Here is a 27159-nt window from a genome sequence, read left to right as displayed (position 1 = left end):
CTCCCGTGGGTAAATGTAAACAGTGAGTGGCACGCCAGCAGCTTTGAGCTCCTTCTTCCTCTGTGCTTAATATGTTTAAGCCTCAAACCAAAAGAAAAGCAGTGATAAAGGAAAAACAGAACATCTGTTGTCCACTTGACTGTCATCTTCCTTACTTGTCTGACAAAGGCAGACAGACTGTTGTTTAAAGCAGGCGTCGCTGAGGAAGGGGGGCGGGTTCATGCGTATTACGGGGAACTTGGCTTCTGCTTGTTCTGCAACTCCAGGCAATTGGTGCTTGAGATTATAGTCCTAGTTGTTCCTGTTGTTTTAGGAAACGCGATTGAGACTCTTAAAGAATGGTAAAGGTCACTAAGGGTCATGTCAAACCGTAACCTAGATTCTCACAAAGCCTCATAATTCCTCTCCTGAGTCTTGTGTAGAGTGAAGAGAAGACGGAGCAGAGTTGATTTGTGGGGTAATTGTGATGAGTGTGTTTTGTGATGAAAACAGGCACTGATAATAACATTGCTATTTGCTGTTGAAAGTTTTTAATCACCTCCTTTTAGATCAGCCGTTTTTAAGATCTTGTTTACCTTTTATTGCTAACGTAAAATAAGTTTTACTCAGATGTATTACTCAATGAGCTTCTGTTGTAGGTTCTGAAGACACTACTAATGAAGACTACCAAAGCATTGCCTTATATTTTGAAGGAGAAAAAAGACATTTTCAAGCTGGAAAATTCTTCTTGCTGTGTGGCCAATATTCACGAGTTAGTATTTGCCCAGAAAACATGCAGTGGACTCCGCAGGAACGAGTATAAGACTTATTTTTAAGTATCTTGTGTTCCCAGACACCCACGTGTGAAATCTCAAAGTCAATTTTAAAATCTTCCCCTCTCTGCCACACCCAGTCACATTCTTCCTTCATAATCTCTCTCACGTCTCTCTCTTTTCATTCTAACTTCCGTCAACTTAATCCAAACCAGGGTCACTTCACTTTAGATTTTTGCAGTATTTTCCTATTTTCCCTGTTTTTAGTTTCTCTCCCTATAACTCATCCTCCATTTTGTTCCCCAAATGGTAGTCGCTTTCATTACTAAAGAGCCCCAAAAGCACGGGTTATGTTTCTCACAAAGGACATAAATAAATGAAGCTGTGGGTGATGCTGTGCGCTCATGGTGTGACAGGATGGTGATGCTGCATGGCACCTGTTCTGTTTGAAGGGCACAGCTGCTGCTCACCTCTGGAAACTTGTTGCCATTCAGGAGTTTGGGCCCAGTAATGCAAGATCATTTAATTTTTCATGAGAAATAGAAGCCTGAGCCTCCCTACTTTAAAATATGGGCCCAGATATTTGTTTATACCTCACTGGCCAAAGAAACATGTCTGTGTGTGAATTCAGCCTTCAGGTCACCAATTTGCTGTTTATGGCCTCTTAAATACTAAGTCCAAACTCCTTAGCTCAAGAGAATTTCCACAATTTGACCAACCAGCCTGACCTTCCCAATCTGGCATCCCCTGAAGAATCCTACATTCCCACTAGCCTTTTCCCATCCTTGTTCTTCATCTAGATTCTTCTCTGCCCTCTTTGTCACCTACCGCAGACCTGTTCATCTTCCAGGCCTTTTTCTTCTGTGACACCTTCAGGATCATCCCCATTTTAACCATCTTTTCTTCCTCAGAGCACCTATAGAACCAACTGGCTATACTGCTTATTTGTCTTTTTTTTTCTTTTTCTTTCTCTTTATTTTTTTTGTGAGGAAGATTGGCCCTGAGCTAACATCCATTGCCAGTCTTCCTCTTTTTGCTGAGGAAGATTGGCCCTGAGCCAACATCCATGCCCATCTTCCTCTGTTTTGTATGTGGGATGCTGCCACAGCATAGCTTGATGAGTGGTGCGTAGGTGCATGCCCAGGATCCAAACCCACAAACCCCAGGCTGCCAAAGCAGAGCACGTGAACCCAGCCACTATGCTACCAGGCCAGCCCCGGCGTATTTGTCTTTTAAACTTTTATAGCCTTAAATTTCTTCATAGATGTGGTGGTGTGGTATTTAGGAGTTAGACAATTACGACTTAAAATAATTGATTCCTTCTATCATCATCACATCACACAGATCTCCCCAATTAGATTGTACATAATACAAAAGGAGGGGCTATATCATTTCCTTCCTAGTATTCTCCATAGCGTCCAGCACAGTCTTATATACATGGTAGCAGCTTGTCAGTAAATATTTGTTGAATGAATAAATGAATGAAAATAATTAAATCTTCCTACTGAAAGAGGGTACATTTTTCATTTTTATTTCATCAGAAATCAGAAGTAGGTTCTTCAGAGGGTCAACTGGATCCTTCCATTTTTTTAAATTGCTCTCAGTCTTTTAAGTATATATTTTAAGACCCAGCACTGTACAAGCCCTTGGTTGAGATGAAGATACTTACACAAACTATAATTGCTTTGTGTGTGTGAATGCTTTGTTTTTCCCAAAGTGAAAGAAGTCTGGAAATTTTTAATTGCTATACAATTCTCATTTCAGGCACTTAAACACTTCCTGAAATGTCCAAGCTCAGAAGATAATGCAGCAATAGAAATGGCAATTGAAACTGTAAGTCAACTCTGTAAGGAAACTTTTGATATCGTCAATAGTTTTAAATACTTTTTGGAAACATTTCCAAACATACACAAAAGTAGACTAAACAGTGTAACAAACTCCCTTGCACCCATCATCTAACTCCAACAGCTGTCAACACATGGCCAGTCTTATTTTGCTCATACCCCCACCCTCTTTCCCTGTATTATTTTAAAACAAATCACAGACATCGTGTCATTTAATTTGTGGACACAAAATCTCTCTCTAAAAGATACGAACTTTTGGATTTTCTTTTAGTTGTAACTTGTATACAGTAGAGTGCACAAATCCTAAGTATACAACTCAGTTAATTTTTTCATATATGTACACCTGTGTAACCCCCACCCAGATCAAGATAGAGAGCATTTCCAGCTCCCCAGAAGCCCACTCGTGTTGCTTCCCAGTCAGTGCCCCTCACCAAGGGTAGCCACAGTTCTGACTTCCATCCTTATGGATTGGTTTTACCTGTTTATGAATTTCATATTAGTGGACTTATACATATATACTCTTTTGTGTCCACTTTCTTTCAGTCAGCATTAAGTCTGCGAACGCATCTGTGTCACTGCATGTAGCCATAGTTCATTCTTATTCATTGCTGTGTAGTACTCCACTATGAGCATACCACAATTTATTTACCCATTATTCTGTTAATGGACATTTAGGTTGTTTCCAGTTTGGGCATGTTATGAATAAAGCTGTTCATATATCTTTTAGTGGACATAAGCACTAGTTTTATTGGGTATATATCCAAGAGTAGAATTATTGGGTCATAGGATATACACATTTTTAGCAATAGTAGGTACTACCAAACATTTTTTTCAAAGTACTTGTACCAATTTGCTCTCTACCAGCAATGCAAGAGAATTTAGTTGCTCCTCATCTTTACCAATACTTCTCAGTCTATTTCATTGTAACTATTCTTATAGAAGTGTAGTGGTATCTCATTATGATTTTATTTCATTTTTCTAAAGACTAGTGATATTGAGCACCTTTTCATATGTTTATTGGCCATTTGAATATCCTCTTTTGTGAAGTGCTATTCAAATCTTTTTTCTAATTTTTAATTGTATCATCTCATCTTATTCTTACTGATTGGAAGGACTTTATTATATATTATGAAAGTCTCTCGAGCTGTGGCTTGTGTTTTTATTCTCTAGTGGTGTCTTGATGATAGGAATTCTTGTTTTAATAAAGTCCAACTTATGCATCTTTTCTTTTATGGTTAGTGCTTTTTAGTCCTATTTAAGAAATCTTTGCCTATCTCATGGTCATGAGATATTTGTCTTATGTGCTTCCAGAGATTTGATTGTTTTAGCTCTCTTATTGAGGTCTTTGCCCATCTTGAATTAACTTTTGTGTGTGGTGTGAGGTAGGAGTCAAGGACCTTTCTTTTCCACATGGATAGCCAGTCAATCCAGCACCATTTATCAAAAAACTATCCTTTCCCCCACTGAATTACTATGGAGCATTTACATAGATGAAATGACCATATATGTGTGAGTCTGGTTTTGGGTTCTTTATTCTCTTCCATTGACTAGTCTATCCTGTACCAATACCACACTGTCTCAATGACTATATTATATGTATTATATAGTATAATCTACTTTCTGTCTGTATAGATTTGCCTATTCTAGACATTTCATTTAAATGGAACTGTACATGTGACTTTCTGTGTCTGGCTTCTTTCATTTAGCATAGTATCTTCAAGGTTCATCTGTGTTGTAGCAAGTATCAGTACTTTATTCCTTTTTATGGCTGAATAATATTCCTATGTATGACTATATACATTGTATTTATCCATTCATCAGTTGATACACATTTGGGTTGTTTCCACTTTAGGGCTATCATGAATAATGCTGCTGTTGAAAATTGGGCACAAATTTTTGTGTGGATGTGTTTTCATTTCTCTTGGGTATGCACCTAGGAGTAGAATTGCTAAGCCATATGTTAACTCTATAACATTTTGAGGACCTGCCCAACGGTTTCCCAAAGCATCTATACCATTTTACATTCCCAACAGCAATGTATTTTGGGGTTCCAGTTTCTCCAACAATAATTTCTTGATATTGTCAAAGATCTAGTTAGGCTTCAAATTTCCCCAACTGTTTCATAAATGCTTTTTCACAGCTGGTTAGTTCACATCATATCCAAAGAAGCTCCTGGCACTGGATTTAGTTTATATGTGCCTTAAGTCTCTTTTAATCTCCATCGCTCTCCGTCCCTCCATCTCCTCTTCTCTTCTGCTTCTCCTCTTCCCTTCTCCCTTTTACCCCACCTCCCCTACCCTATTCCCCTCTCTCCCCACCCCTCCCTCCTATTATCTTACCCCCTTGCTATTTATTTGTTAAGAAACCAAGTTATTTGTCCTGAGGAATTTCTGACATATAGATTTAGCTGATTGCATCCTTGTGGTATAATTTAACTTGTTTCTCTACCTCCTGTATTTCCCACTAGCTAGTAATTAAATCTAGATACTTGATTAGACATAGATTTGATATTTTTGGAAAAACTCATAGATGAGGCCGTGTACTTCCTATCTCATCATATCAGTATGTCTTAGTCAGCTCAGGCTGCCATAGCAAATACTACAGACTGGGTGGCTTAAACAACAGACATTTACTTCTGACAGTTCTGGAGGCTGATAAGTCTAAGATCAAGGGGCCAGCCAATTTGATTCCTGGTGAGGGCGCTCTTCTTGGCTTGCAGATAACCACCTTTTCACTGTGTTCTCACATGGCCTTTCCTCAGTGCTTGCAGACGAAGAGAGAGGGAGAGATCTCTCTCACTTCCTCCTCTTATAAAATGGCTAATCCTACCAGGAGGGCCCCAACCTCATGAGCTGATGTAACCCTAATCACCTCCCAAAGGCCCCATCTCCAAATACCATCACATTGGGGGTTGGGGCTTCGACATATGAATTTCAGGGGGACATAAACATTCAGTTCATAACAGCCCATCATTTTTTATTATCTCTCTTTTTATGATGTTAAGATTGATTATTGGGTGTGAGTGTAGTCAGCCTGATCCATCCATTATGAGGTTTCCCATCAACCTTTCACCTAATGATTTCAGCAGCCATTAATGTTTATTACCCAGATCCATTATTTTATTAGCAATTGCAAAATGGTGACAGACTAATTTTTGTCATTACTTTTGAATTCCACATCAGCTATTTGGTTACCCTGAACAAAAGGAAAGTAGGGTAGGAAAAGCAGGATAAATACTTGATTTTATTCCCCTTTTATTTACTAGTTTTCAGAATAATGAGTTGGCTCCCTGACATTCTCCAAAAGTGATCAATGAGGTGCTTTTGTTTTTAATATCATTAGACCTCATAGATTTTTAGCATATTTGATGTATTTCAATCTATTGCAGTTGATATTATTTTTGATTCCCAAATTGTCCTTTTATATTGAGTATTACTTCCTTTTGACACAATCCTATTAATCTTTGATATCTTCCTTGCTCTGAGGTACAACAAGATATTATAGATTCCATTTCTTGCCCCAGTCCTGGAATCAGCCATTTCTTTAAGGAGTTCCAGTTCCTGTTAGTAAGAAGTGTTATTTAGAGACCACGATCTGGTTGCTAGGAATAGTCACTGCTACAGAGTTGATCACTATTTCTAAGCCTTTTCAGTAAGAATGCTGACATTTTTATTGTGACATAAATATTAGTATTCGTTTTCTAAAATTACCTGAATTTGAAGCTGCAGGGAATTATTAAAGAGTGGAAATTATTCTCTGGCCATTCACAAAATGCTATTATAAAAATAGCCTCTTATTTTCTGCTTTTCTCTACATCTGCACAGCATTTTCTAAGGCCTACTTCCTCCAGGAAGCTGGAATCAAGACTGCCAGCAGCTCCCAAGAGTGCTTCTCCCCTCTTTCCTACCAAAGAGGGACGAGACTCTAGTCCCAAATTCCTAATTCCAGAAGGGCTCTGATTTGGTTGGTTCAGGTGTCCATTCCAGGATCAGTCTACTGGTGGCCACAAGGTTGAACTGTCGTGCCTGGGCAAATTGGGTCAAATTCCCACCCCTAGACGACGCTTATGGTCATGGCGAGGGGCTCCTCTAAGACATGGAAGTCCCACTAGAACCCCACGGTTGAAGTGGAGGTAGGAGCATTTCTCAGAAGAGTTGAAGGAATCCATCAAATCAGACAAAACTATAGTAGAAGTCCCTGTGCAGATATCAAATTTCTCTCCTTTTATCTTTAATCCCACAGTATCTACCTCCAGTTCTATATATTTTGTTAAATTTTATTAAGGTCATATAAAACCCACATATTTGTATTTGTTATCCATTACTGGGATTACTTCACTCAGACAAGTTCCTTCTGAACCTCACTACCTGATAATCTTTCTCAAGTCTAGTTTTGAATCATTTTATTCTCTAGCTGCAAAACCTTTGGTGACTCGCCATTGCCTCACAATTTGTTCCCAAGCTATCCTTCCTGGATCACAGAATCTTAGACATCCCTGGAGGTGATCCAGTCTAACCTCCATTTCACTAATGAGGAAACTGAGGTCCCAGAAGGTGAAAGGACTAACCAAAAGGCACCCAAGTAGAAAGTAATAGAGTTAGGACTAACCTAAGTCTTCTTTCCAACCAAACTGCCAGTTAGACTTCTTTAGGTCGTGCCCTGTGCTACAGCTAAACTGGCCACTGTCACCTGAATAGGTCAGAGCTCCCCTTGCTTTGTTCCTTCGCTCTTGCCATCACCTACCCCTCGAACATCCTCCCTCCACCTCTGCCTTTCAAACTCCTATCTGCCTCTCACACTCCTACCCAACACACAAGACCCACTTCACATGCCACTTCCTGTGAAGCTTTTCCTGAACTGTCCTCTGGATGAAATTTCACCCTCCTTAGAACCCTGCAAGTGCTTTGAACCTCACTTACCATTACAGCTAATGCCCTCCAGATTAATAGTGCCTCAAGGTCAGGGATTCATCTCTTTATCAAGTGTTCGGCACATTGTGGACACTCAGTAAATGTTTGTTGATCTGAACACATTGACCCCCCCAGCTCAGTGAAAGCTCCATATAGGTGACATAAGTTTCCTTCCCAATCCTCCATTCCTTTCTTTCTTTTCTACCGTGAGACTCCTTCCCCTGGGAAAAAAATCACCTTACTTGTGACTTACATTTTCTCATGACCTGCACATTTTCACCTGCTTATTCCCAACCAGAAGGCATCTGCCTTAGTTATTTGAGAACATCTTAAAAATGTTCATACTTCACCCATCCCCACCCCCCTCCTCTACACATCCAGGTTCTGAAATACCTTCTTGGTGTGTGTGTTGAGGGGAGGGAGGTAGTAATAGCCCCCTAGTTGGGAATCATTACCTGCGTGAACCCACGATACGGACAGGATAGGTGCGGCTGCACAGTATCCGTTAGCTGTGTTGGGGGCCTTCCTTATCTCTTTGCAGTCAGCTTTGGCCTTCACTACTCCATAAACCTCTAAAAGGTCCCCACTGATCTCTCTTGCTTGCTAAATACCCAAGTCTCTTCTCAGCCTTCACCCTCCTGCATTTTACGGCAGCATCTTACACTATTTTCCTACATCTCTCTTGAAATTTTTACTCCCTCAGAACACTGCTTCTTCTGGTTCTCCAGCTGCTTCTCAGTGAGTCCCTTCTTGGCCTTCTTCACTGGCTCCTCTAACCTTAAATGTAAGCGTTCCTCAGCATTCTGTCTCCACGCTTCTTTTAACCTCAATTCTGAGTGGCCACATCTCTTCCCTACTGGCTGCCCTGCTCGTCTATCCCAGCCCTTTGGGAGTGCTCAGCTCTCTGAAATGCCAATTTAACTGGGAGCCCTGTATTTTTATTTTCTGTATCTGGCAACATTGTCTGCCTAGCTCCGGTCCAAGCCCTGTATGTGTATTGACTTATTTCACCCTTACAATAATTCTGTGAGTTAGGTATTATCTTTATCCTCATTGAGGTCCCAAGCGTGACCTGCTCAAGACCACACAGGTGATCTTTTTGGCCTCGGGCAGGCTGACCCCAGAGCCCTTGCTTTAACCATTTCTCCATATTGGCTTATTCACCCACAGCCATCCATAGAAGCCATCAAGATGATGAACTCTGCCATTTCTTTTCCTTATAGTGGTGGCAGGAGCAGAGGCAAGAGATTTGTAAAAGCTTAGCTTTCTTGCACTGATGCCTACCACAGGCAGTGAAGTGTGTAGAAATTCTGCAGCCCGAAGAGCGTCTCCACCCCACGGTTCTCACCACAATCTCTTTTATGCTCAAGTGTGCTGATCTCATCCTTCTTTACTGCACAGAAAACTTCCAAACTTCTCCTTACACTTTCCCCCAAGGTGTAGCAAGCTGGGCGATGTGTTGCTCTGTCCCTAAGGACAGTTTCCTCCATTTTCCAGGGGCTTTTCTCACTAGATCATTAATATGACAAGAGGACAGTGCCACGCTGTTCAGTGTTCGTTCCTTTTGGTTGAGTTCCAGTTGTGTTCTTGGCTCACCTCTTTTTTATAGACACAAGGCTCTTAAGCCTCCTAATCATATCAGTAATTATTCCTACTAACTAAAACTAAAAATTTCCATCCTCCAATTTGGTACTTGCATTTTCCTGATCAATGCCACCCAACACGTCAGTGATTTAACTCTGATGTTTATGGAGATGGACTTTCAAATCTAGCTCCCCAAGCCAAGGCCCTCTCCAGAACCCACTCACATTTCCAGCTGCCTGCCCTCTTCTGGGCTCCTATGGCCATGCTCTTTCTACTTCAGATTATATGTAGCCAAGTGCACGTGCGTTTCCTTAAGGAGTGGCTGGAGAAGAGGCCCTCAGCAGCATACTGTTGTATAGGCCCAATTCCTGTGTCCGATGTTATTCTCTAGGTGTTCTAGTCACTTACCTTAAGCAAGTTTTTATTGAAATGTCCAAGCAGTATATTCTCTCTGCGTGTAAAAAAATATACAGTATTTTGATATAGCAACTTATGAAAGCTATAGCTTCTAAAGATGGATTTTTATTAATGGAGACTCTACAAATGAATGAAGCAAGACCCTGAGTTTTCATGTTCCCGGCACTTGACTACAGGTATTTTAATAGATTTTTAAATTCCATATCCTTAACAGAAGACTTATTTGTCCTTTTCCCTCCTCGTTGTGGGTTTAAGAGGCTGAATTTACTGTTTCTGTCTCTTCCTAACAGGTCGGTCAGGCCAAAGATGAGCTGCTGACCAATCAGCTGATAGGCCACCTGATGGGGGAGAACGATGGCATGCCTAAGGTGCTCACAATGCGTTCTTCACTTGCATTCTTAAGTATCAGAGTTATGATTTGACTTTATTCTGCTGTGTTTTTACCTATTATGGCTTTTGCATCATAGATGTATAAAATTTTTTCTCTGAAGGTGGTCTTGGGTCATCTGGACAGACCCTGCATTTCAGAGGATATTGTGTACATTCACCTTTTGAAATCGGTACTGCCACCTGTGAAATAGCCACACCTCTCTAGATAACACACCTCACCACCCGCAATTTTTCTCAAATGTTATAGAGTTTTATTTATTCCAGGAACTATGAAAAGTGATTATTAGAACTATGAGTGAGCATTAATCCCGAAAAATCAGTGTACCTGGTTCATATTTCAAAAATTATGGGAATTAATAGAAACCATATTTAACATAAAAGTAACTCACTATAAATATAAAGTAGAAATAAATCATTAAGAATGTATCTTCAAAATATGTGACTTTCTTGAAGTTTGTGCAGAAGTTGGTCTTCTCTCAGTCCTAATGAGGACAGACTCCTTTGAGAACGCCCCCAGAGCTTTTTCTTCCCGAGTGCTTGGGTGTTTAAGGGAATCTGCTTGTGAAGGAACTCAAGTAACTGATTTGGAGAAAAGGCACTAGACTGTCATAGCTGGAGAGGATCGTAGTGATCCTGATCCCCGAGATAAAGACCCCGAGACCCAGGGAGGCCAAGTTAACCTGCCAAAGGGCACCGGCCCTTAGACTGCTCCAAACTGCCTCGCCTATGTCCACTTAGTCTAATAATCAAGAAACCAGCATCACATCAACAGTGTGGGAAACTGTCTAGATTTAAAGAGAATAGGAATGAGAAATGGTCAAAGGCCAAAGAAAATTTTATAGGCCCGAGAAATTTATGTAACTGTAAAAACTGTTGAAATTTTGCAAAGTTGGGTCTCTGTATAAGAATGCATTTCTATTTCAAGCACATCTGAGAGAACTCGATGGAGTGGAGTTAGGAATAGACTCTGAAACCTGATCGCTGTGGTTCAAATCCTGGCTCTGGAGAGTTCCTGGTGTGTTTCAGTTTCTCATCAATGAAATTAGTGTATAATCGTGCCTTCCTCACAGGGAGGGTATGAGGATTTAAATGAGTTAATATTTCTCAAGTACTTAGAATATTACTTGGCACATATTAAACTCTGACTAAATACTTGATAAATTCTTTATTCATTGGGTTTTTTAAAACACTATCAATCCTCACTTACTGGAAAGTAAGTGTGATTCTAACTGAAATGCAAAATTTTAGGTGTTTCTCCCCTAAGCTAATGAAGAAAGTGATGTTTCTCTAACGATTTGTATGTCAGGATGCCAAGTACCTGTTCCGCTTGTACATGGCCCTGAAGCGGTACCGAGAAGCCGCCCGGACTGCCATTATAATTGCCAGAGAAGAGCAGTCTGCAGGTAGGTCCCTAACATTCATGTTTTTCTCCCCAAACAAGTAGTAGAATCAAGCTCCCAAACCCTTCTCTGCCCATGGCTTTCTAATTCTAGGCTTGCTTTGAACCCAGAAGACCAGGGATGACCATTTCTAGGTTTCAGAGAAGTAAAATAATTCACCCCCACAGGGGATATAGATTAACTCCTCTCAGGCCTTCTCTTGTTAGGAGCTATTTCCTCTGCTCCTTCCCGGCCTCACAGTTTCTGTCTCCAGGATGACATCTCTGCCTCTCCAGCCCACAGCCCCCTCCTGCACTCTCACAACACTTTCTTTCCATCCCATGTATTTGGCCTTAACAATATAAAAGATACTAGACGATGAAAGACGATGTGGTGTTATTATTGACCTAGTTCTTTATAGTATGCAGGAGCTATTTATAGAATCTCCAGATTGGTTCTGTTCACTTATATGCTTAGTAAATATTTATTGAATAAGTCATAGCATTAGTCTGATATGTTCACTAATTTTTGCAAGCTGATTCTTTTAAATGTTCATAAATATGGAACACAATTTTGGAAAACATGGAATTAAAGAAGTCATTCTTTATTCAGCCTATGTTTACCTGTGTCAGTCAGATAACTGCTAGGAGCTCAGGATTCAGAGAACTGAGCCACAGTTCCATCCTCAAGGATTCATGATTCGATGGGAGAGACAGAAAGTACATTCACAGTGATAAGTGCCAGAAAAGAAAGAGAAATACATTAAAAGGGCACCAGGAAAGGGGATCCACCTCATCCTGAGGGTTGGGGTGGGGGAAGTTGGAGGATGGAGATGAGAGAAGACCTGAAAGCTTCAAAGGGTTTCAAAGCTTAATTTCTTAAAGGATGAGACAGCAGGAGATGAGGGAGCAAGGGGTGTTCGGGGAAGAGTAACAGCATGTAAGGAGGAGCCAGGGACACTGAGGCATTGACCATGACTGCGCAGGAGGGGAAGGGCAAAGATAAGGTTGGAAAGGTAGGCAGGCAGATCCTGAAGAACTGAAGTCCTCGCTCAGGAATTTGCACTTGATCCGTAGGCCTTGGGAGGGTTATGCTGTAGGCCTTGAGGTTTGGGGCCTCAGAATGGAGGCAGATGAAGCTCAGAAGGAATTCTGATTATACATTACCACAGAGAGAGATGATGACAAGCACTGGCAGTGGGCCTCAGGGAGAAGGGCTAAATTTGAGACACTTAAGAAGGCAGACTCAGAACTCGATGACCCATTGAACTTTGGGGCCAAGTGGATGCCCCAACGAAGAGTGAGACATCTAGGATGCCCCCATTTTCTTCCTGAGGGACTGGCTGGATGTTAGAATCATCAATTACAATCGGAAAAACTACTAAGTTACTTTTTGTAAGAAATTATTAAGATATTGCTAATAACATGATTAACAAAAGCCATTCGTAAAATGAGGGCTTGGGCCAGCCTGGTGGCATAGTGGTTAAGTTTGTGTGCTTTGCTTCAGCGGCCTGGGGTTCACAGGTTCAGATCCCAGGCGTGGACCTACACACCACTCATCAAGCCACGCTGTGGCGGCATCCCACATACAAAATAGAGGAAGATTAGCATAGATTTTAGCTCAGCAACAATCTTCCTCAAGCAAAAAGAGGAAGATTGGCAACAGATGTTAGCTCAGGGCCAATCTTCCTCACCAAAAATAAATAATAAAAATAAAATAAAATGAGGGCCATAGAAAGTCCCTAGCATTCATCTTTTGCAATAATGTCATTTTACCACCTTTTTTCAAGGAAACTATCGGAATGCACACGACGTTCTCTTCAGTATGTATGCAGAACTTAAATCCCAGAAGATCAAAATTCCCGCTGAGATGGCCACCAACCTCATGATTCTGCACAGTTATATACTAGTGAAGGTGAGGCTCTTGGAGTGACTTGGGACATACCTGCCAGGTGTGCTTACACCCATAGGGATCTCTCTGGGCCCCTCTCCACTGGATTAGAGCGATTTCCTAGATCTCTATATTGTTAAGTGAAAAAAGCAAGATACAAAACAATTATACAATATGCTGCCTTTTGTGTACAAAAAGGCAAAAATTAGAATGAATATATATTCATTGCAAGATTAGAAACAGACTCCAAAAACTAGCAAAAGTAGTTTCCTAAAGGGAACAAGGTGTGGGGCAGAGGGGGCACAGTGCCAAACCCCAATCAGGGTGGGAGGGACTAAGTGGGCGAGCAGGGTTCTCCATGTATATATTTTATGTTATTTTGATTTTGAAGCATATAAATGTATTACCTGGTCACACACAAAAAATATTTACTTAAAACATTTTTGTTTAACCAGAGCTTACTAGTTTATTAATTCTAAGATAGTGGATTTTATACAATTCTACCATTTTTAATAGTATTTAGTTTTCTTCTGAATATAAAAATAATACATATTCACTGAGAATATTTAAAGAATATCAAAAAGTACAATGAAAAAGGTAATTCCCCCTTTACGTGCATCACCCCGATATAACACTTGTTAACACTGTGTTGTGTCCTCTCTACTTCTATAAATGCATGTGTGCACCCTTTTATTACTTTTTTACCACATTTATATTTATGTCCAGTTGTCGATTCTGCTTTTTTACCAGTAATTTTCAATAAAAAACAAAACAGAGCATACAAATCTCAAATACTTGTATGTACAATTTATATAAACATTATATGATGGATAAATGCTTATGTATATTTAAGTATACCCTCATATCTTTGTAAGATACAGGCAGTCTCCAACTTACGTATTTTTCTAAATTTTCATTTGTATCAAAATCTGTCTTCTCATATTAACAGTAATAGATTGGTTTTCAGGCCAGTCCACAAGAGCTTATGTAACTTTGAAAGTACCTAGAATAAAGTAGTCACGTTATGAGTGATTTAGAGCCTAATTACGTCTATGGTAACACTGTGTCCAGTAGAAGTCTCTGCAGTGACAGAAGTGTTCGGTATCTGTGCTTCCCAGTATGGCAGCCACTAGCCTGGCTATGGAGCACTTGAAATACAGCCAATGCAACTGATTAAGTTTTTTATTTTATATAATTTTAATTTTTAAATTTAAACGGCCAGATGTGGCCAGTGGCTGCCACCTTCGGCTGCACAGGTCGGGAACACTGATTGTAAGGGAAAGTTTAGAATTCCCACTTGCAAGCTCCAGGAGTACATTTCCCTTCAGAGCAGCGCGAGGACTCCTGTCAGACAGAAGGGAACAGAAAGGGGGAGGGGGGTCTGTCTCAGCCTCAGACGTGAGTGGTGGTGCCAATGTGCTGAGGGCACGGAATCCAGCAAAGTGGGGCCTTTAGGAGTGCAGGGGGGGATAGATACAAGTTGGTGGAAGATGAGGAGCAGAAGTAAGGAGTCCTGTGAGAGGCCCTCCGGGACCAGGGCTTTCTACCCCAATAAGCCATGGGGATGCTTCTCGAGTCTTTTTCTTTTCCTCCGGCCCCTTACTTCCACTGGACCAGACGTCCTCCTCCCCTCCCGCTGAAGAGCCAGCACCTTTGTGACTTTTCCCCTCTGCTCCCATCTCTTATGTGAGCACCAAACATTTTCAAGATTTTCTAAAATTTTTATCTGCTTGTGATATCAGAAGGGAAACTATCAGACCCTATCAAGTAAGAACAAATCGATGTAAAAATGTCACAGGTATCTTGGACCCAAAAGACTAAAGAGTCATCCATGTTTCAGGGGAAATGGAGGCTCGGCTTTGATAGATGCTTCCTCCCCAGAGCTGTGACAGGGACTTTAGCTGAAGGACAGCTTGGGACCTTTGGGTGCGGACGGCTGAGCTGGGCAGTCTGAGGCCCTGGGAGTCAGCGGAGGGTGAGGGAGGACAAGCAGCCAGGCCTTCCCTTCCCCTTCTTTAGATTCAGTTAATTTTTACTAATTATGTCGCAGTGCTCAGTAAATTATACCATCATCCATCATGCTCAGACCTGACGCCTGGGAGTCACCAAATATCAGTTCTCACTCCTAGTCTGCCTGCCTCTCTCCATCCCCACTGCCCCGCCATGTGGGCCACCTCCTGTTACCTGGGTGACTGCGGTGCAGACATGGCCTGACCATGCCGACTCTGCCACCTCATCTCATCCTAAGTGCACCCCCTCCTTGTGTCACACCCACCTTGTACTTGCCCGATCTCAGGCCCCACCAGCCATCGCCACCCCTTTGCCTCACCACAGGCAAGTGCCCTCTTCCTGAGCAAGGAATCCTCTCCCTTTCTGCCTGACTCACCCTTCAGGTCTCACAACAACTTAGGAAGGTTGGTATTATTAGTCCCCAATAATGGCCAGTAAGAGATGGACCAGGGATTTGAACTCATGTCAAGTGGTTCAGGGCAAAGTAAAAAGCAGGATGTAGAGTCGGGGTGAGGCCAGTGAGACCAAGTGCCAGGCAGCAGCTGCTGACAGAGGAGAAATAAAGAGAAATCCCAAGCGGCATTAGCCAAGTAAGGCTGCAAGGATCTTGTGACAATCCTGTTCAGGGTCACAATCAAGGAGTTTATTTGGGGGAATAAAGCATGAATTAGAGTTAATCAACGTCTCTAAGAAGAGTAAAATATGTCATTTATTTCAGATTCATGTTAAAAATGGAGATCATATGAAAGGGGCACGTATGCTTATTCGGGTGGCAAACAACATTAGCAAATTTCCATCACGTAAGTACTGTCTGAGAAGAGCTTATAATCCACATTTCTGCCCTAGTACAGCATTATCAAATCTGTACTCACTAACTTGATCGGCCACTGTTCTAAGCTCTCTACATTTATTAACACATTAATCCTTACACCAACCCCATGAGGTGGTATAACGGGGGTCCCCAAGACCACCCCCAGGTTTGATAATTCACTAGGAGGACTCACACAACTCAACATACGGCAGTGCTCAAGGCTAATATTTGTCACAGCAAAAAGATACAAAGCAAGACCGGCAAAGGGAAAAGGCACATGAGGCAAAGTCTGGAGGCGACCAGACGTTAAGCTCCCAAGAGTCCCCTCGAAGTGGAGTCACACCACTTAACCCCTCCAGCAGTGAGCTGTGGGACAACACCCGTAAAATGATATCTACCGGGGGGAGCTTGTGAGAGACTCAGTGCCAGGGGTTGTACTGGGGGCTGGACACATAGGCACCCCCTGCTTGGCATGTACCAAATTTCCACACTCCCAGAAAGCAGATGTTCAGCGTAAACCACATTGTTTGTACAGAGTTAGGCACAGAGAGCCACTCTCATCAGTTCTGGAAATAGTGAGAAATCTCCCAAAATGCCAAATGCCAGCCAAGGACCAACCTTTCAAGCAAGTCTTTCTAAGGATAACAGACTCAAGACTGCACACTTGGTTACCATTATTATTTTCCCTATTTTACAGATAAGCAAATAGGAGCAAAAGAAGAGAAGTAACACTTGCCCAAGATCACATCGTCAGCTAATAAAAGTCTGACTCTATTCTCAACCACTATAGGCCATTTCCTCTGATAAAGGTTCCAGTATTCTACATGTTGTTATAACATTATTCAGTGAATAGATTTTGTCACATTCTCTGACAGGAGTCAGCAGATTTTTTTCTGTAAAGGGCCAGATGTCAAATGTTTTGGTCTTTGGGGCCATATGGTCTCTGTTCCAACTATTCAACTCTGCCATTTTGGCATAAACAGGACATAAATGAATAAGCATGGCTGTGCTCCAACAGAACTTTATTTTTTTGGACACTGAAATGTGAACCTCATATAATTTTCACATGTCATAAAATACTATTCTTCGTTTGGTTTTTTCCAACCATTTAAAAATGTAAAAACTATTCTTAGCTCATGGGCCATACAAAAACAGTCAGAAGGCCAGATTTAGCCCATGGGTCATAATTCACCAACCCCTGTTCTCTAAATGTATTCCTTTCTGTTACATGAAAAAGACTTCAAATAATTGTATATCGTGCTGGCAAAGGGTGCAAGACACTCTCACAACTGCTGGTGGGAATGGCCATTGGTATGACCTTTCTAGAAAGCAATTTGGCAATTTATGCTGAGAATTTTTTTAAAGGTCATGTTCTTTGAACCAGTAATTCAACTTCTGGGTTTCTGTCCAGAAGAAATAATTAGATGCATGCAGAGAGGTTAGTGCATAAAGTTATTAATCTCCCTTACTCATTCATCAGCAGTCCTGTCAAATGCAAACATGTATCTCAGAGGTGTGGAGGGATCCATGCAAAAGGGAGTGCAGGTCCTGGTGTCACAAGGCGAAGCACAGCATCATCAGGGGAAAGACACTTTGATGAGTAGTTAGCTTGACTGCCCTGCTGTGCCCCTTCCTCATTAAACAGCTCTTATCTGGTTGTTAGAGAAATGTAGAGAGGTGTGATCCTGTTTTCCTGCTAAACAGGGACAGATTCATGCCGGTAGAGGCGATGTGCCTTCTGCTCTCCCGTTTGTATTGCAGACATTGTGCCAATCCTGACGTCCACTGTGATCGAGTGTCACAGAGCAGGCCTGAAGAACTCTGCTTTCAGCTTTGCAGCTATGCTGATGAGGCCCGAGTACCGCAACAAAGTAGACGCCAAATACAAAAAGAAGATTGAGGCAATGGTGAGGTAGGCAGTGACAGCTATTTCTACTATCATGTTTCACAAATGTATTTTTCAAAATGTGGCTGCTAATGTGCAGATTCACTAAGAAAATGGATAGGGGGTAGCAATTGGGATTGTATTCAGCTACCAACAGTAGAAAACCCAACAATGGCTTGAACGATTCAGGAATAACTTGACTCATATACAAGGCATCATGGTCCAAGGCTGGTGCCGCTGGGTCCTGATGCCACCAAGGACAGATCCATCTGTCGTCCAGCTCAGCCATCCAGAGCATGGGAGTTTCCTCCTCATGGTTGCACAGTTGTGGTTGTCTGCCACAACTCCAGACATCACGTCCTCGTGCAAGGCAGGAAGAAGTAAGGAAATTAAAAGACAAAAAGGTCTTTGCCTTTTTATTTAGGAAGGACACCATCCCCAGGACTTCCATTTACATCTCACTGGCCAGTACTCTGCCACACTCTAGCTGCCAAGCATACTGCTGAGTAAAAACAAAGTTCTTTTGGCAAGGAAGAAAGAAAAAAATGGCTATTAGATAGGAAGCAACATCTGCCACAAAGGGACAAAAAGTGAATATTTCTCAGTGTAATAATAATAATTACACAGCCGATTGCTAGAATACAGTTCATTTCCAAACCCTGTGTAGTTCCAAAGGCATGTAAGGCAGGTGCTCCCTTCAGAAAGCAGTTAAGCAGCCTACTTTTCTAAAGGAGAACTAGGAAAAAGTAGCACTAATGTTTACAAAAGGAAACAGTAATTGCAATCATGCAGTAATGCTATACTACCACTTATTCACAGTAGTGATGGCATTTGGGGTACCTGCGGGACTCATTATGACCAAGGGACCCAGGTGTGCCTGAATCTTGACCCAGACCTCAGCCAAGGGAGATGCCTGCACCAGTAATGGCAAATGGAAGCAAATACCACCGTGTTGTCAGCTGGGCTCCTGGCAGAGAACTCTAAGCTGGCCAGGGCGACATGGAAGATCCCTTTTTTTTAAGCTGATAAGCTTAAGTAGCTTCAGACCAAATCAGGCTGACCCAACATACCTGCCAGCATGGAGGGTGAGGTGCGGAGAAAGGGCCAGAGTACATTTACCCTGACACTTAGTGCCATGCTGGCCTCGGTGCTAGCTTAGAAGAGATGCTGTGATCTGTCTCCCACACAGGAGTGTTCTAGAGCTGTGTCTAATACGGTATCTGCTAGCCACCTGTGGCTATTTAATTAAAGTTGAACAAAACTTAAAATTTAGTTCCTCACACTATCCATATTTCACGTGCTCAAGAGCTTCCTGTGGCTCATGGCTACTGTATTGGAGAACACAGTCAGGACACTGCCATTGTCACAAAAAGTTCTACTGGATGGCGCTGATAGCCTTTACCACTTCAGTGCACAAAAGGGAGAGACAGAGGAGAAACAGCAAGTTCACCACTCCGATGGCAGAGGAAGAGAGGAGACAGCAAGACCCACCCATGTTTGCTGCCATTTACTGTGCTGTGAACTCCAGCTCCCCGGTGTGGCCCATGTAATGCTACACTGGTCGATCCTGATTCCTCTTCCCCCTTCCTGAGCTGGAGCGGGGCTGATGGTGAGCTTGCAGGGATTTCTAGTCTCGGAGTCTGACTGTGAAGAAGTAGGTGTGTTACGCGTCCCTGGTTTTCCAAATACGCCTGCTCTCTGCTATCCATCTTACAGGGAAAGGAAAGCGTTTTGAAATGACGTGATTCTTCCTCACAGGAGACCCGATACATCCGAGACAGAAGAGGCCACAACCCCGTGTCCATTCTGCGAGTTTCTTCTCCCAGAGTGTGAACTCCTCTGTCCTGAATGTAAAAATAACATCCCATATTGCATTGCAACAGTAAGTTTCCTTATAATAATTTTCATTTCTTTGCGTATATATAAATATAACCCATTTGAATACTTGATGTGTGTCAACATTTTCTTCACTTCTGAAAGTTTTATCCCTTGAATTTCCTGCAACATTTAGCATATGATTTCATGGTCAACAATGTTGAAAGTTATATTCAAAGCATATAATAATCTAAGTGGATACCGAGAAGATGCTGTGGGGCAGAATAGCGCACGCTTGGGGATCAGACGGTCCTGGGCTTAAATCCTTTTTCTGTCACTTACTGGCTGTATAACCTGGTGCAATTTGCTTTACCTTGCTAGGTCCACCCGTAACAACCCGTCTATTGAGATAAACTTCAGGTTGAGAGAACATGTATGAAGCCTTAGTACAATAAATACCTGGCATGCTGTAGCACTTAATAAGTGCCAGGTTTTATTGAGAATTTTAATGTTAAGACTTATTATTAAGAAACTTTAAAATATATTATTTGTTAATCACTAGACAAATATAAGCTTTATTTTAAAGGAAAATAAGTTTAGGTACATAACGATTTCACAAAATTGAAGGCTATTCTTTTATGCATGAATCGGAAAAGGAAAATCTGGCTTCAGTCTTTTGGATGCCCTCTCTTGCTCATCAGTTTTGCCCACCTATGTGAACTATCAATAATTTCCTAAGTTAGAGGTCTGGCTTCTAACTGTAATCCAATGATAATAATTGAATAATGGTGGGAGTTCTTAAAATAAAGATGAATTTTACTCTTTAAATGTACTGTTTCTAGGGTCGACATATGTTGAAGGATGATTGGACGGTGTGTCCACACTGCGACTTCCCTGCTCTGTACTCAGAATTTAAGATGTAAGTGTGCGTCGCTTCACTAGGTCACACAGATTTGTCCAAAAATAGACCTTTTATTCAGCCACTCTTTTATTCTGAAATCGCCTTTCTGTTCGTGTTCCTAAACATCTCTAAAGACCAAACTGTCTTCTTGGAAGAACCTTCTGTGACCTTTGAGAACAGTATCCTGAAAGGGGATCTTGCATGAGACTGAATATTCCTAATTCTTACACTGCATGATGAACATGTATTAAGAGGTGTAGACAGGAATATTGCTTTTCACATTAGAACAACCCAAAGGTAAAGGAATATTATATATTTAATCTATTCTGTCTTGCCCTCCCCAAACAGCATGCTGAACACTGAAAGCACATGTCCTATGTGCTCAGAACGATTAAACTTGGCTCAGCTGAAGAAAATCTCAGACTGTACCCAGTACCTGCGAACAGAGGTGGAGCAGTGAGTGGCACAAGCAGGTAAGTGCCAGACTGCCCACTCACCTTCCCAGGGCACGAGAGGCCACACAGTACACACAGCTTTACCGTTTGTACTCACACTGCCTCCTTCTTCTGCATCATGTAACTTGTCAGATTTGAACAAATCTAACAACAAAGCTTTGATGTATTTTTTTAAAAAGTGCTAAAATGCAGGTTGTACATTCTCTATAGTGACAGATTATTTAGCCAAGCAGCATCATGGCTTCCAACTAGAACATATTTTATCAATTCACATGGGCTTCTTTTTAATCAGTCTGTTAAAAGTAGAGCCAGCTAATAACAATGGAGTTAAGTTCTATAATTCAGGAGGATACACTCTAAAAAATTTTGGCTTCCGGAGATTTGAAAGCCCCCATTTCTTTTCCTTTCCAATTCTCATTTGTGTGGCATGGAAGCTGCACATACGCCTTCCACTCTGGCTCCATTGGCAAGAAGTTACTCATATGGCCACAAATGCTGCAAAGGGGGGCAGGGAAATGTAGTATCTAGTTGGCAAGCCAAAATCTCTGCCAAAACTCAGGAGATTCTTTAGCAAAAGGAAGAAGTGAGATTAGTTCTTGACACATCTTAACTTAACCTGGTTAAAATGGAGCTCTGGGTTTTCCCACACCACCTGCTCTGTCTTGCCTCTCAGTAAATAACAGCTCCATCCAACCAGTTGGTCAGAATGGAAACCTAGACATTATTTGTGATTCACCTTATTGTCACCCCATCACCCAGTCTGTGGGAAAGTTCCCTCAGTCTGCCTCCAGTGTATCTGGTTCCCTTCCAAAACCCTCCTGGGGCTTTTTATTGCACTTACCAAAACAGTGAGCCTGCAAGACTCTATATGAGCTGGCCCCAGCGGCCGCCTCTGCTCACTAATGCTGCAGCACCACTGGCCTTTTTGCTGGTCCTTGGACACTCCAAACTGCTTTCCACGGCACCTGCACTAACTTACATTCCATTCGAGGGTTCCAGCTTCCCCACATCCTCACCAACAGTTGTCAGTGTCTGCCTTTTTGGCTACAGTCATCCTAGTAGGTGTGAACTGGTATCTCATTGTGGTTTGCATTTGCATTTCCCTAATGACTAATGATGTAGAGCATCTTTTCATGTGCTTGTTGGCCATTTGCTGTATATCTTCTTTAGAGAACTGTCTGTTGAAGTCCTTTGCCCATTTTTTAACTGGGTAATTTATCTTTTTATTGTCGAGTTATCAGAATTCTTTATATATTCTAGATACAACTCCTTTATCAGATATATGATTTGCAAATACCTTCTCCTATTCTGTAGTATTTTTTTGCTTTCTCAATAGTATCCTTTGCTGTACAAAAGTTTTTATTTTGATGAAGTCCAAATTATTTATTTTTCTCCTTGGTTGCTTGTGCTTTTGGTGTCATATCTAAGAAACCATTGTCTAATCCAAGGTCACAAAAATTTATTCCTATGTTTCTTTCTAAGAGTTTTATAGTTGTTGCTCTTATAGTTATGTCTTTGATCCATTTAATTTTTGTGTATCACGTGAGGTGGGGCCCTAACTTCCTTCTTTTGCATGTCGCTATCTAGATGTCCCAGCACCATTTGTTGAAAAGACTCTTCTTTCCCCTCTTCTTCCGGGGCTGTTGTCTTTTTATTATTGATTTGTAAAAGTTCTTTATATGTATATTCTAGATACAAGTTTTTGTCAGATATATTTTGCACTTTGTGGCTTCCCGATTCTTTTTCTTAATGGTGTCTTTTGATGAGCAGAATTTGATTCTGATGAATTTATCAAAAATTTATCAATTTTTTTATTTTATACTTATGACTTTCTGTGTCCTGTCTAAAAAACTATTGCCTACTCACAAGTCAGGAACATACTCTCCTATGTTTTCTTCTAGAAACTCTAGGTCTGTGATCCATCTCGAAATTATTTTTATTTACAATGTGAGGCAGGGGTTGAGATTTTTTTCTCCCCTCAAGTGGATATCCAGTCTTTCAACACCATTTGTTGAAAAGTTGTTCCTTTCTCCATTGAACTGTTTGGGTGCGTTTGTTGAAAATCAATTGAGTTTTAAGTATGGGTCTATTTCTGGACCCTCTCTTCTCTTCCATTCATGTGTTTGGCCCCTATTTGAATACCACACTGTCTTGATAACTGTGACTTTATCGTATATCTTAAAGTCACGTATTGTGGCTCCTCCAACTCTGTCATTTTCTCCAAGATTATTTTGGCTAATATTAACCCTGTCCATCTATGAAATTTTAGAGTCAGCTTGTCAAATTCTATTTTAAAAGCTTACTGAAATTATGATTGTGATGTGTATATTTTTCTGATGCTGTGTAACAATATCACAAATTTAGCATCTTAAAACAATACACATTTCTCACAATTTTTTATTGAGATTTAATTGATGTATAACATTGTATTAGTTTTACACGTACAACATGATGATTTGTGATGTATGTATATATCGTGAAATGATTACCACAATAAGTTTAGTTAACATCCATCACCACAGTTACAAATATTTTTAATAAAAACTTTTAAGATCTACTATCTTAGCAACTTTCAAATATGCAATATAGTATTGTTAACTACAGTCCCCATGCTGTATATTACATCTCCAGTACTTATTTATAACTGCAAGTTTGTACCTTTTGACTACCTTCACCCATTCTGCCCCCTCCTCGCTCCAAGCCTCTAGCAACCACCAAACTTCTCTGAATCTATGAGTTCAAGGTTTTTTTTTAGATTTCACATATAAGTGAGATAATACAGTATTTGTCTTTGACTTATTTCACTTAGGATAATGCCCTCAAGGTCCATCCACTTTGTCACAAATGATAGGATTTCCACCTTTTTCATGGCTGAATAATATTCTATTGTGCACATATATCTATATGTGTGTATGTATATATATATGTGTGCCACATATTCTTTATCCAGTGTCAGTGGACACTTAGCTTGTTTCCCAGTCTTGGCAATTATAAATAATACTGCAGTGAACATGGGGGTGTGGATATCTTTTCAAGATAGTGATTTCATTTCCCTCAGATAAATACCCAGAAGTGGGATTGCTGGATCATATGGTAGTTCTATTTCAATTTTTTGAGGAGCTTCCATACTGTTTCCCATAGTGGTTGTACCAGTTTACATTCCCAACAACAATGCACAATTTTCTCCACATCCTCACCAACACTTATTTCTTGTCTTTTTGATGATAGGCATTCTAACATGTAAGGTGATATCTCATTGTGGTTTTGATTTGCATTTCCCCAATGAGTGATGATGTTGAGCATCTTTTCATTTACCTGTTGGCCATCTGTATGTCTTCTTTGGAAAAATGTGTATTCAGATCTTCTGCCTACTTTTTAATTGGATTGTTTTTTTGCTATTGAGTTATATGAGTTCTTTATGTATTTTGGATATTAACCTATTATCAGCTACATGATTTGCGAATATTTCCTCTCATTCAGTAGGCTGACTTTTGGTTTTGTTGATGGTTTCCTTTGCTGTGCAGAAGCGTCTTAGTTTGATGTAGTCCCACTTGTTTATTTTTGCATTTATTGCTTTTGCTTTTGGTGTGAGATACAAAAATTCATTGCCAAGACTTATGTCAAGCAGCTTACCCCCATGTTTTCTTCTAGGAGTTTCATGGTTTCAGGTCTTACATTCAAGTCTTTAATCCATTTTGAGTTAATTTTTGTGTATGCTGTAAGATAGTGGTCCAGTTTCATTCTTGTGCATGTGGCTGTCGAGTTTTCCTAACACTATTTATTGCAGTGACTGTCCTTTCCCCATTGTATATTCTTGGTTCCTTTGTCATAAGTTAATTGACCATACATGGGTGGGTTTACTTCTAGGTTCTCTTCTATTCGATTGATCTATGTGTCATGTTTTTATGCAAATACCATACTGTTTTAATTACTATAGCTTTATGGTATAGTTTGAAATCAGGGAGTATGATGCCTCCAGCTTTTTTTTTTTCCTTTCTCAAGATTGCTTTGGCTATTTAGTGTTTTCTGTGGTTCTATACAAACTTTAGGATTATTCCATTTCTGTGAAAAATGCCTTTGGAATTTTGATAGGCACTGCACTGAATCTGTGGATTGCTTTAGATAGTATGGACATTTTAACAATATTGATTCTTCCAGTCCATGGGCACAAAATATCTTTCCATTTATTGTTGTCGTCTTCAGTTCTTTCCTTAATGTCTTGTAGTTTTCAATATACAGGTATTTGACGTCTTTGGTTAAATTTACTCCAAAGTATTTTATTCTTTTTGATGCAATTGTACATGGGACTGTTTTCTTAATTTCTCTGATAGTTTGTTATTAGTGTATAGAAACGCAACAGATTTTTGTGTATTCATTTTGTATCCTGGAGCTTTACTAAATTTGCTTATTAGTTCTACCAGTTTCTTGATAGTCTTTAGGGTTTTCTATATATAACGTCATGTCATCTGCAAATAGTGAGTTTTACTTCTTCCTTTCCAAATTGGATGCCTTTTCTTTCTTTTTCTTGCCTAAATGCTCTGGCTAGAACTTCCAGTACAACGTTGAATAAAAGTGAAAGACAGGGCATTCTTGTCTTCTTCCTGATCTTAGAGAAAAAGCTTTCAGCTTTTCACCATTGAGTATGATAGCTGTGAGCTTGCCATATGTGGCCTTTATTACATTGAAGTACATTCCCTTTACACCTACTTTGGTGAAAGTTTTTATCATGAATGGATGTTGAATTTTGTTAAATACTTTTTCTGTTATCTATTGAGATGATCATATGAATTTTATCCTTCATTTTGTGAGTGTCATATATCACATTCATTTGTGGAGGGTGAACTATCCCTGCATCCCTGGAATAAATCCCACTTGAGCTTGGTGTATGTATTTATGTATTTATATGTATTATAATGTATTGTTGAATTAGGCATGCTAATATTTTGTTGAGGATACTTGCATCCATATTCATCAGGGATATTGGCTTATAATTTTCTAATTTTCTTTCTTATAGTGTCCTTGTCTAGTTTTGGTATCAGAGTAATGCTGGCCTCGTAAAATGAGTTTGGAAGTGTTCTCTAATCTTGTTTTTTTGGAAGAGTTTGAGAAGGACTGGCATTCTTCTTTAAATGGTAGAATTCACCAGTGAAGCCATCTAGTCCTGGACTTTTGTCAGGAGGTTTTTGATTACTGATTCAGTCTCTTTACTAGTAATTGGTCTATTCAGATTTTTTATTTCTTCATGATTCAGTCTTGGTAGGTTGTATGTTTCTAGGAATTTATCCATTTGTTCTAGGTTGTCCAACCTGTTGGTGTATAGTTCATAGTAGTCTCTTATGATCCTTTGTATTTCTGTGGTACCAGTTGTAACATCTCTTTTTCATTTCTGATTTGGAGTCTTCTCTTTTTCTCGGTGAAACTAGCTAAAGGTTTGTCTATTTTGTTTTATCTTTTGAAAAAACCAGCTCTTGGTTTCATTGATCTTATCTATTGTCTTTGTAGTCTCTTTCATCGACTTCTGCTCTGATCTTTTTTTCTTTCTTTCCTTATGCTAACTTTGGGTTAGGTCTTTCTTCTTTTTCTAGTTCTTTGAGATCTTTCTTGTTTCTTAATGTAGGTGCTTATCACCATGAGCTTCCCTCTTGGAACTGCTTTTGCTGCATCTCATAAGTTTTGGTACATTGTATTTTCATTTTATTTGTCTCAAGGTATTTTTTAATTTGCCTTTTGATCTCCTCTTTGACCCATTGGTTGTTCAGTAGCATGTTGTTGAATTTCCACATATTTGTGAATTTTCCAGTTTTCTTCTTATAATTGCCTTCTAGTTTCATACCATTGTGGTCAGAAAAGATGCCTCATATGATTTCAGTCTTCTTAAATTTATTAAGGCTTGTTTTGTGGCCTAACCTATGATCTATCCTGGAGAATGTTCCATGGGCACTTGAGAAGAATCAGTATTCTGCCACTTTTGGATAGAATGTTCTATAAACGTCTGTTAAGTCCATCTGGTCTAACATGTCATTTAAGTCCAATGTTTCCTTATTTTTCTGTCTGGATAATCTATCCATTGATCAAAGTGGGTTATTGAAGTCCCCTACCATTATGGTATTGCTGTT

The 27159-nt window shown here is 40.3% G+C and overlaps 1 protein-coding gene across 2 annotated transcripts in view; it reads left to right on the top strand.

Moving 5' to 3' along the window:
* WDR19 (WD repeat domain 19) overlaps positions 1–27159 on the top strand; it is a 92558-nt gene that overhangs the window by 60915 nt on the left and 4484 nt on the right. Inside the window, exons 27-36 of one of the 2 annotated variants that reach the window (XM_014827399.3) lie at positions 639–751; positions 2517–2585; positions 9798–9875; positions 11204–11300; positions 13066–13190; positions 15895–15976; positions 17749–17899; positions 19631–19754; positions 20530–20606; positions 20937–21061. In XM_014827399.3, coding sequence (XP_014682885.1) covers positions 639–751; positions 2517–2585; positions 9798–9875; positions 11204–11300; positions 13066–13190; positions 15895–15976; positions 17749–17899; positions 19631–19754; positions 20530–20606; positions 20937–21048 — 1028 coding nt within the window. In that variant the 3' untranslated portion in view covers positions 21049–21061. Of the gene's footprint in view, positions 1–638; positions 797–2516; positions 2586–9797; positions 9876–11203; positions 11301–13065; positions 13191–15894; positions 15977–17748; positions 17900–19630; positions 19755–20529; positions 20607–20936; positions 21062–27159 lie in introns of both variants that reach the window. The other variant, XM_044767699.2, reaches the window with a different exon arrangement.

This window comes from Equus asinus, chromosome 3 (assembly GCF_041296235.1).
Source record: "Equus asinus isolate D_3611 breed Donkey chromosome 3, EquAss-T2T_v2, whole genome shotgun sequence".
Classification (NCBI taxonomy): domain Eukaryota; kingdom Metazoa; phylum Chordata; class Mammalia; order Perissodactyla; family Equidae; genus Equus; species Equus asinus.
The sequence above is the reverse complement of the archived record's forward strand: the minus strand, read 5'-3'. Positions and strand labels throughout refer to the sequence as shown.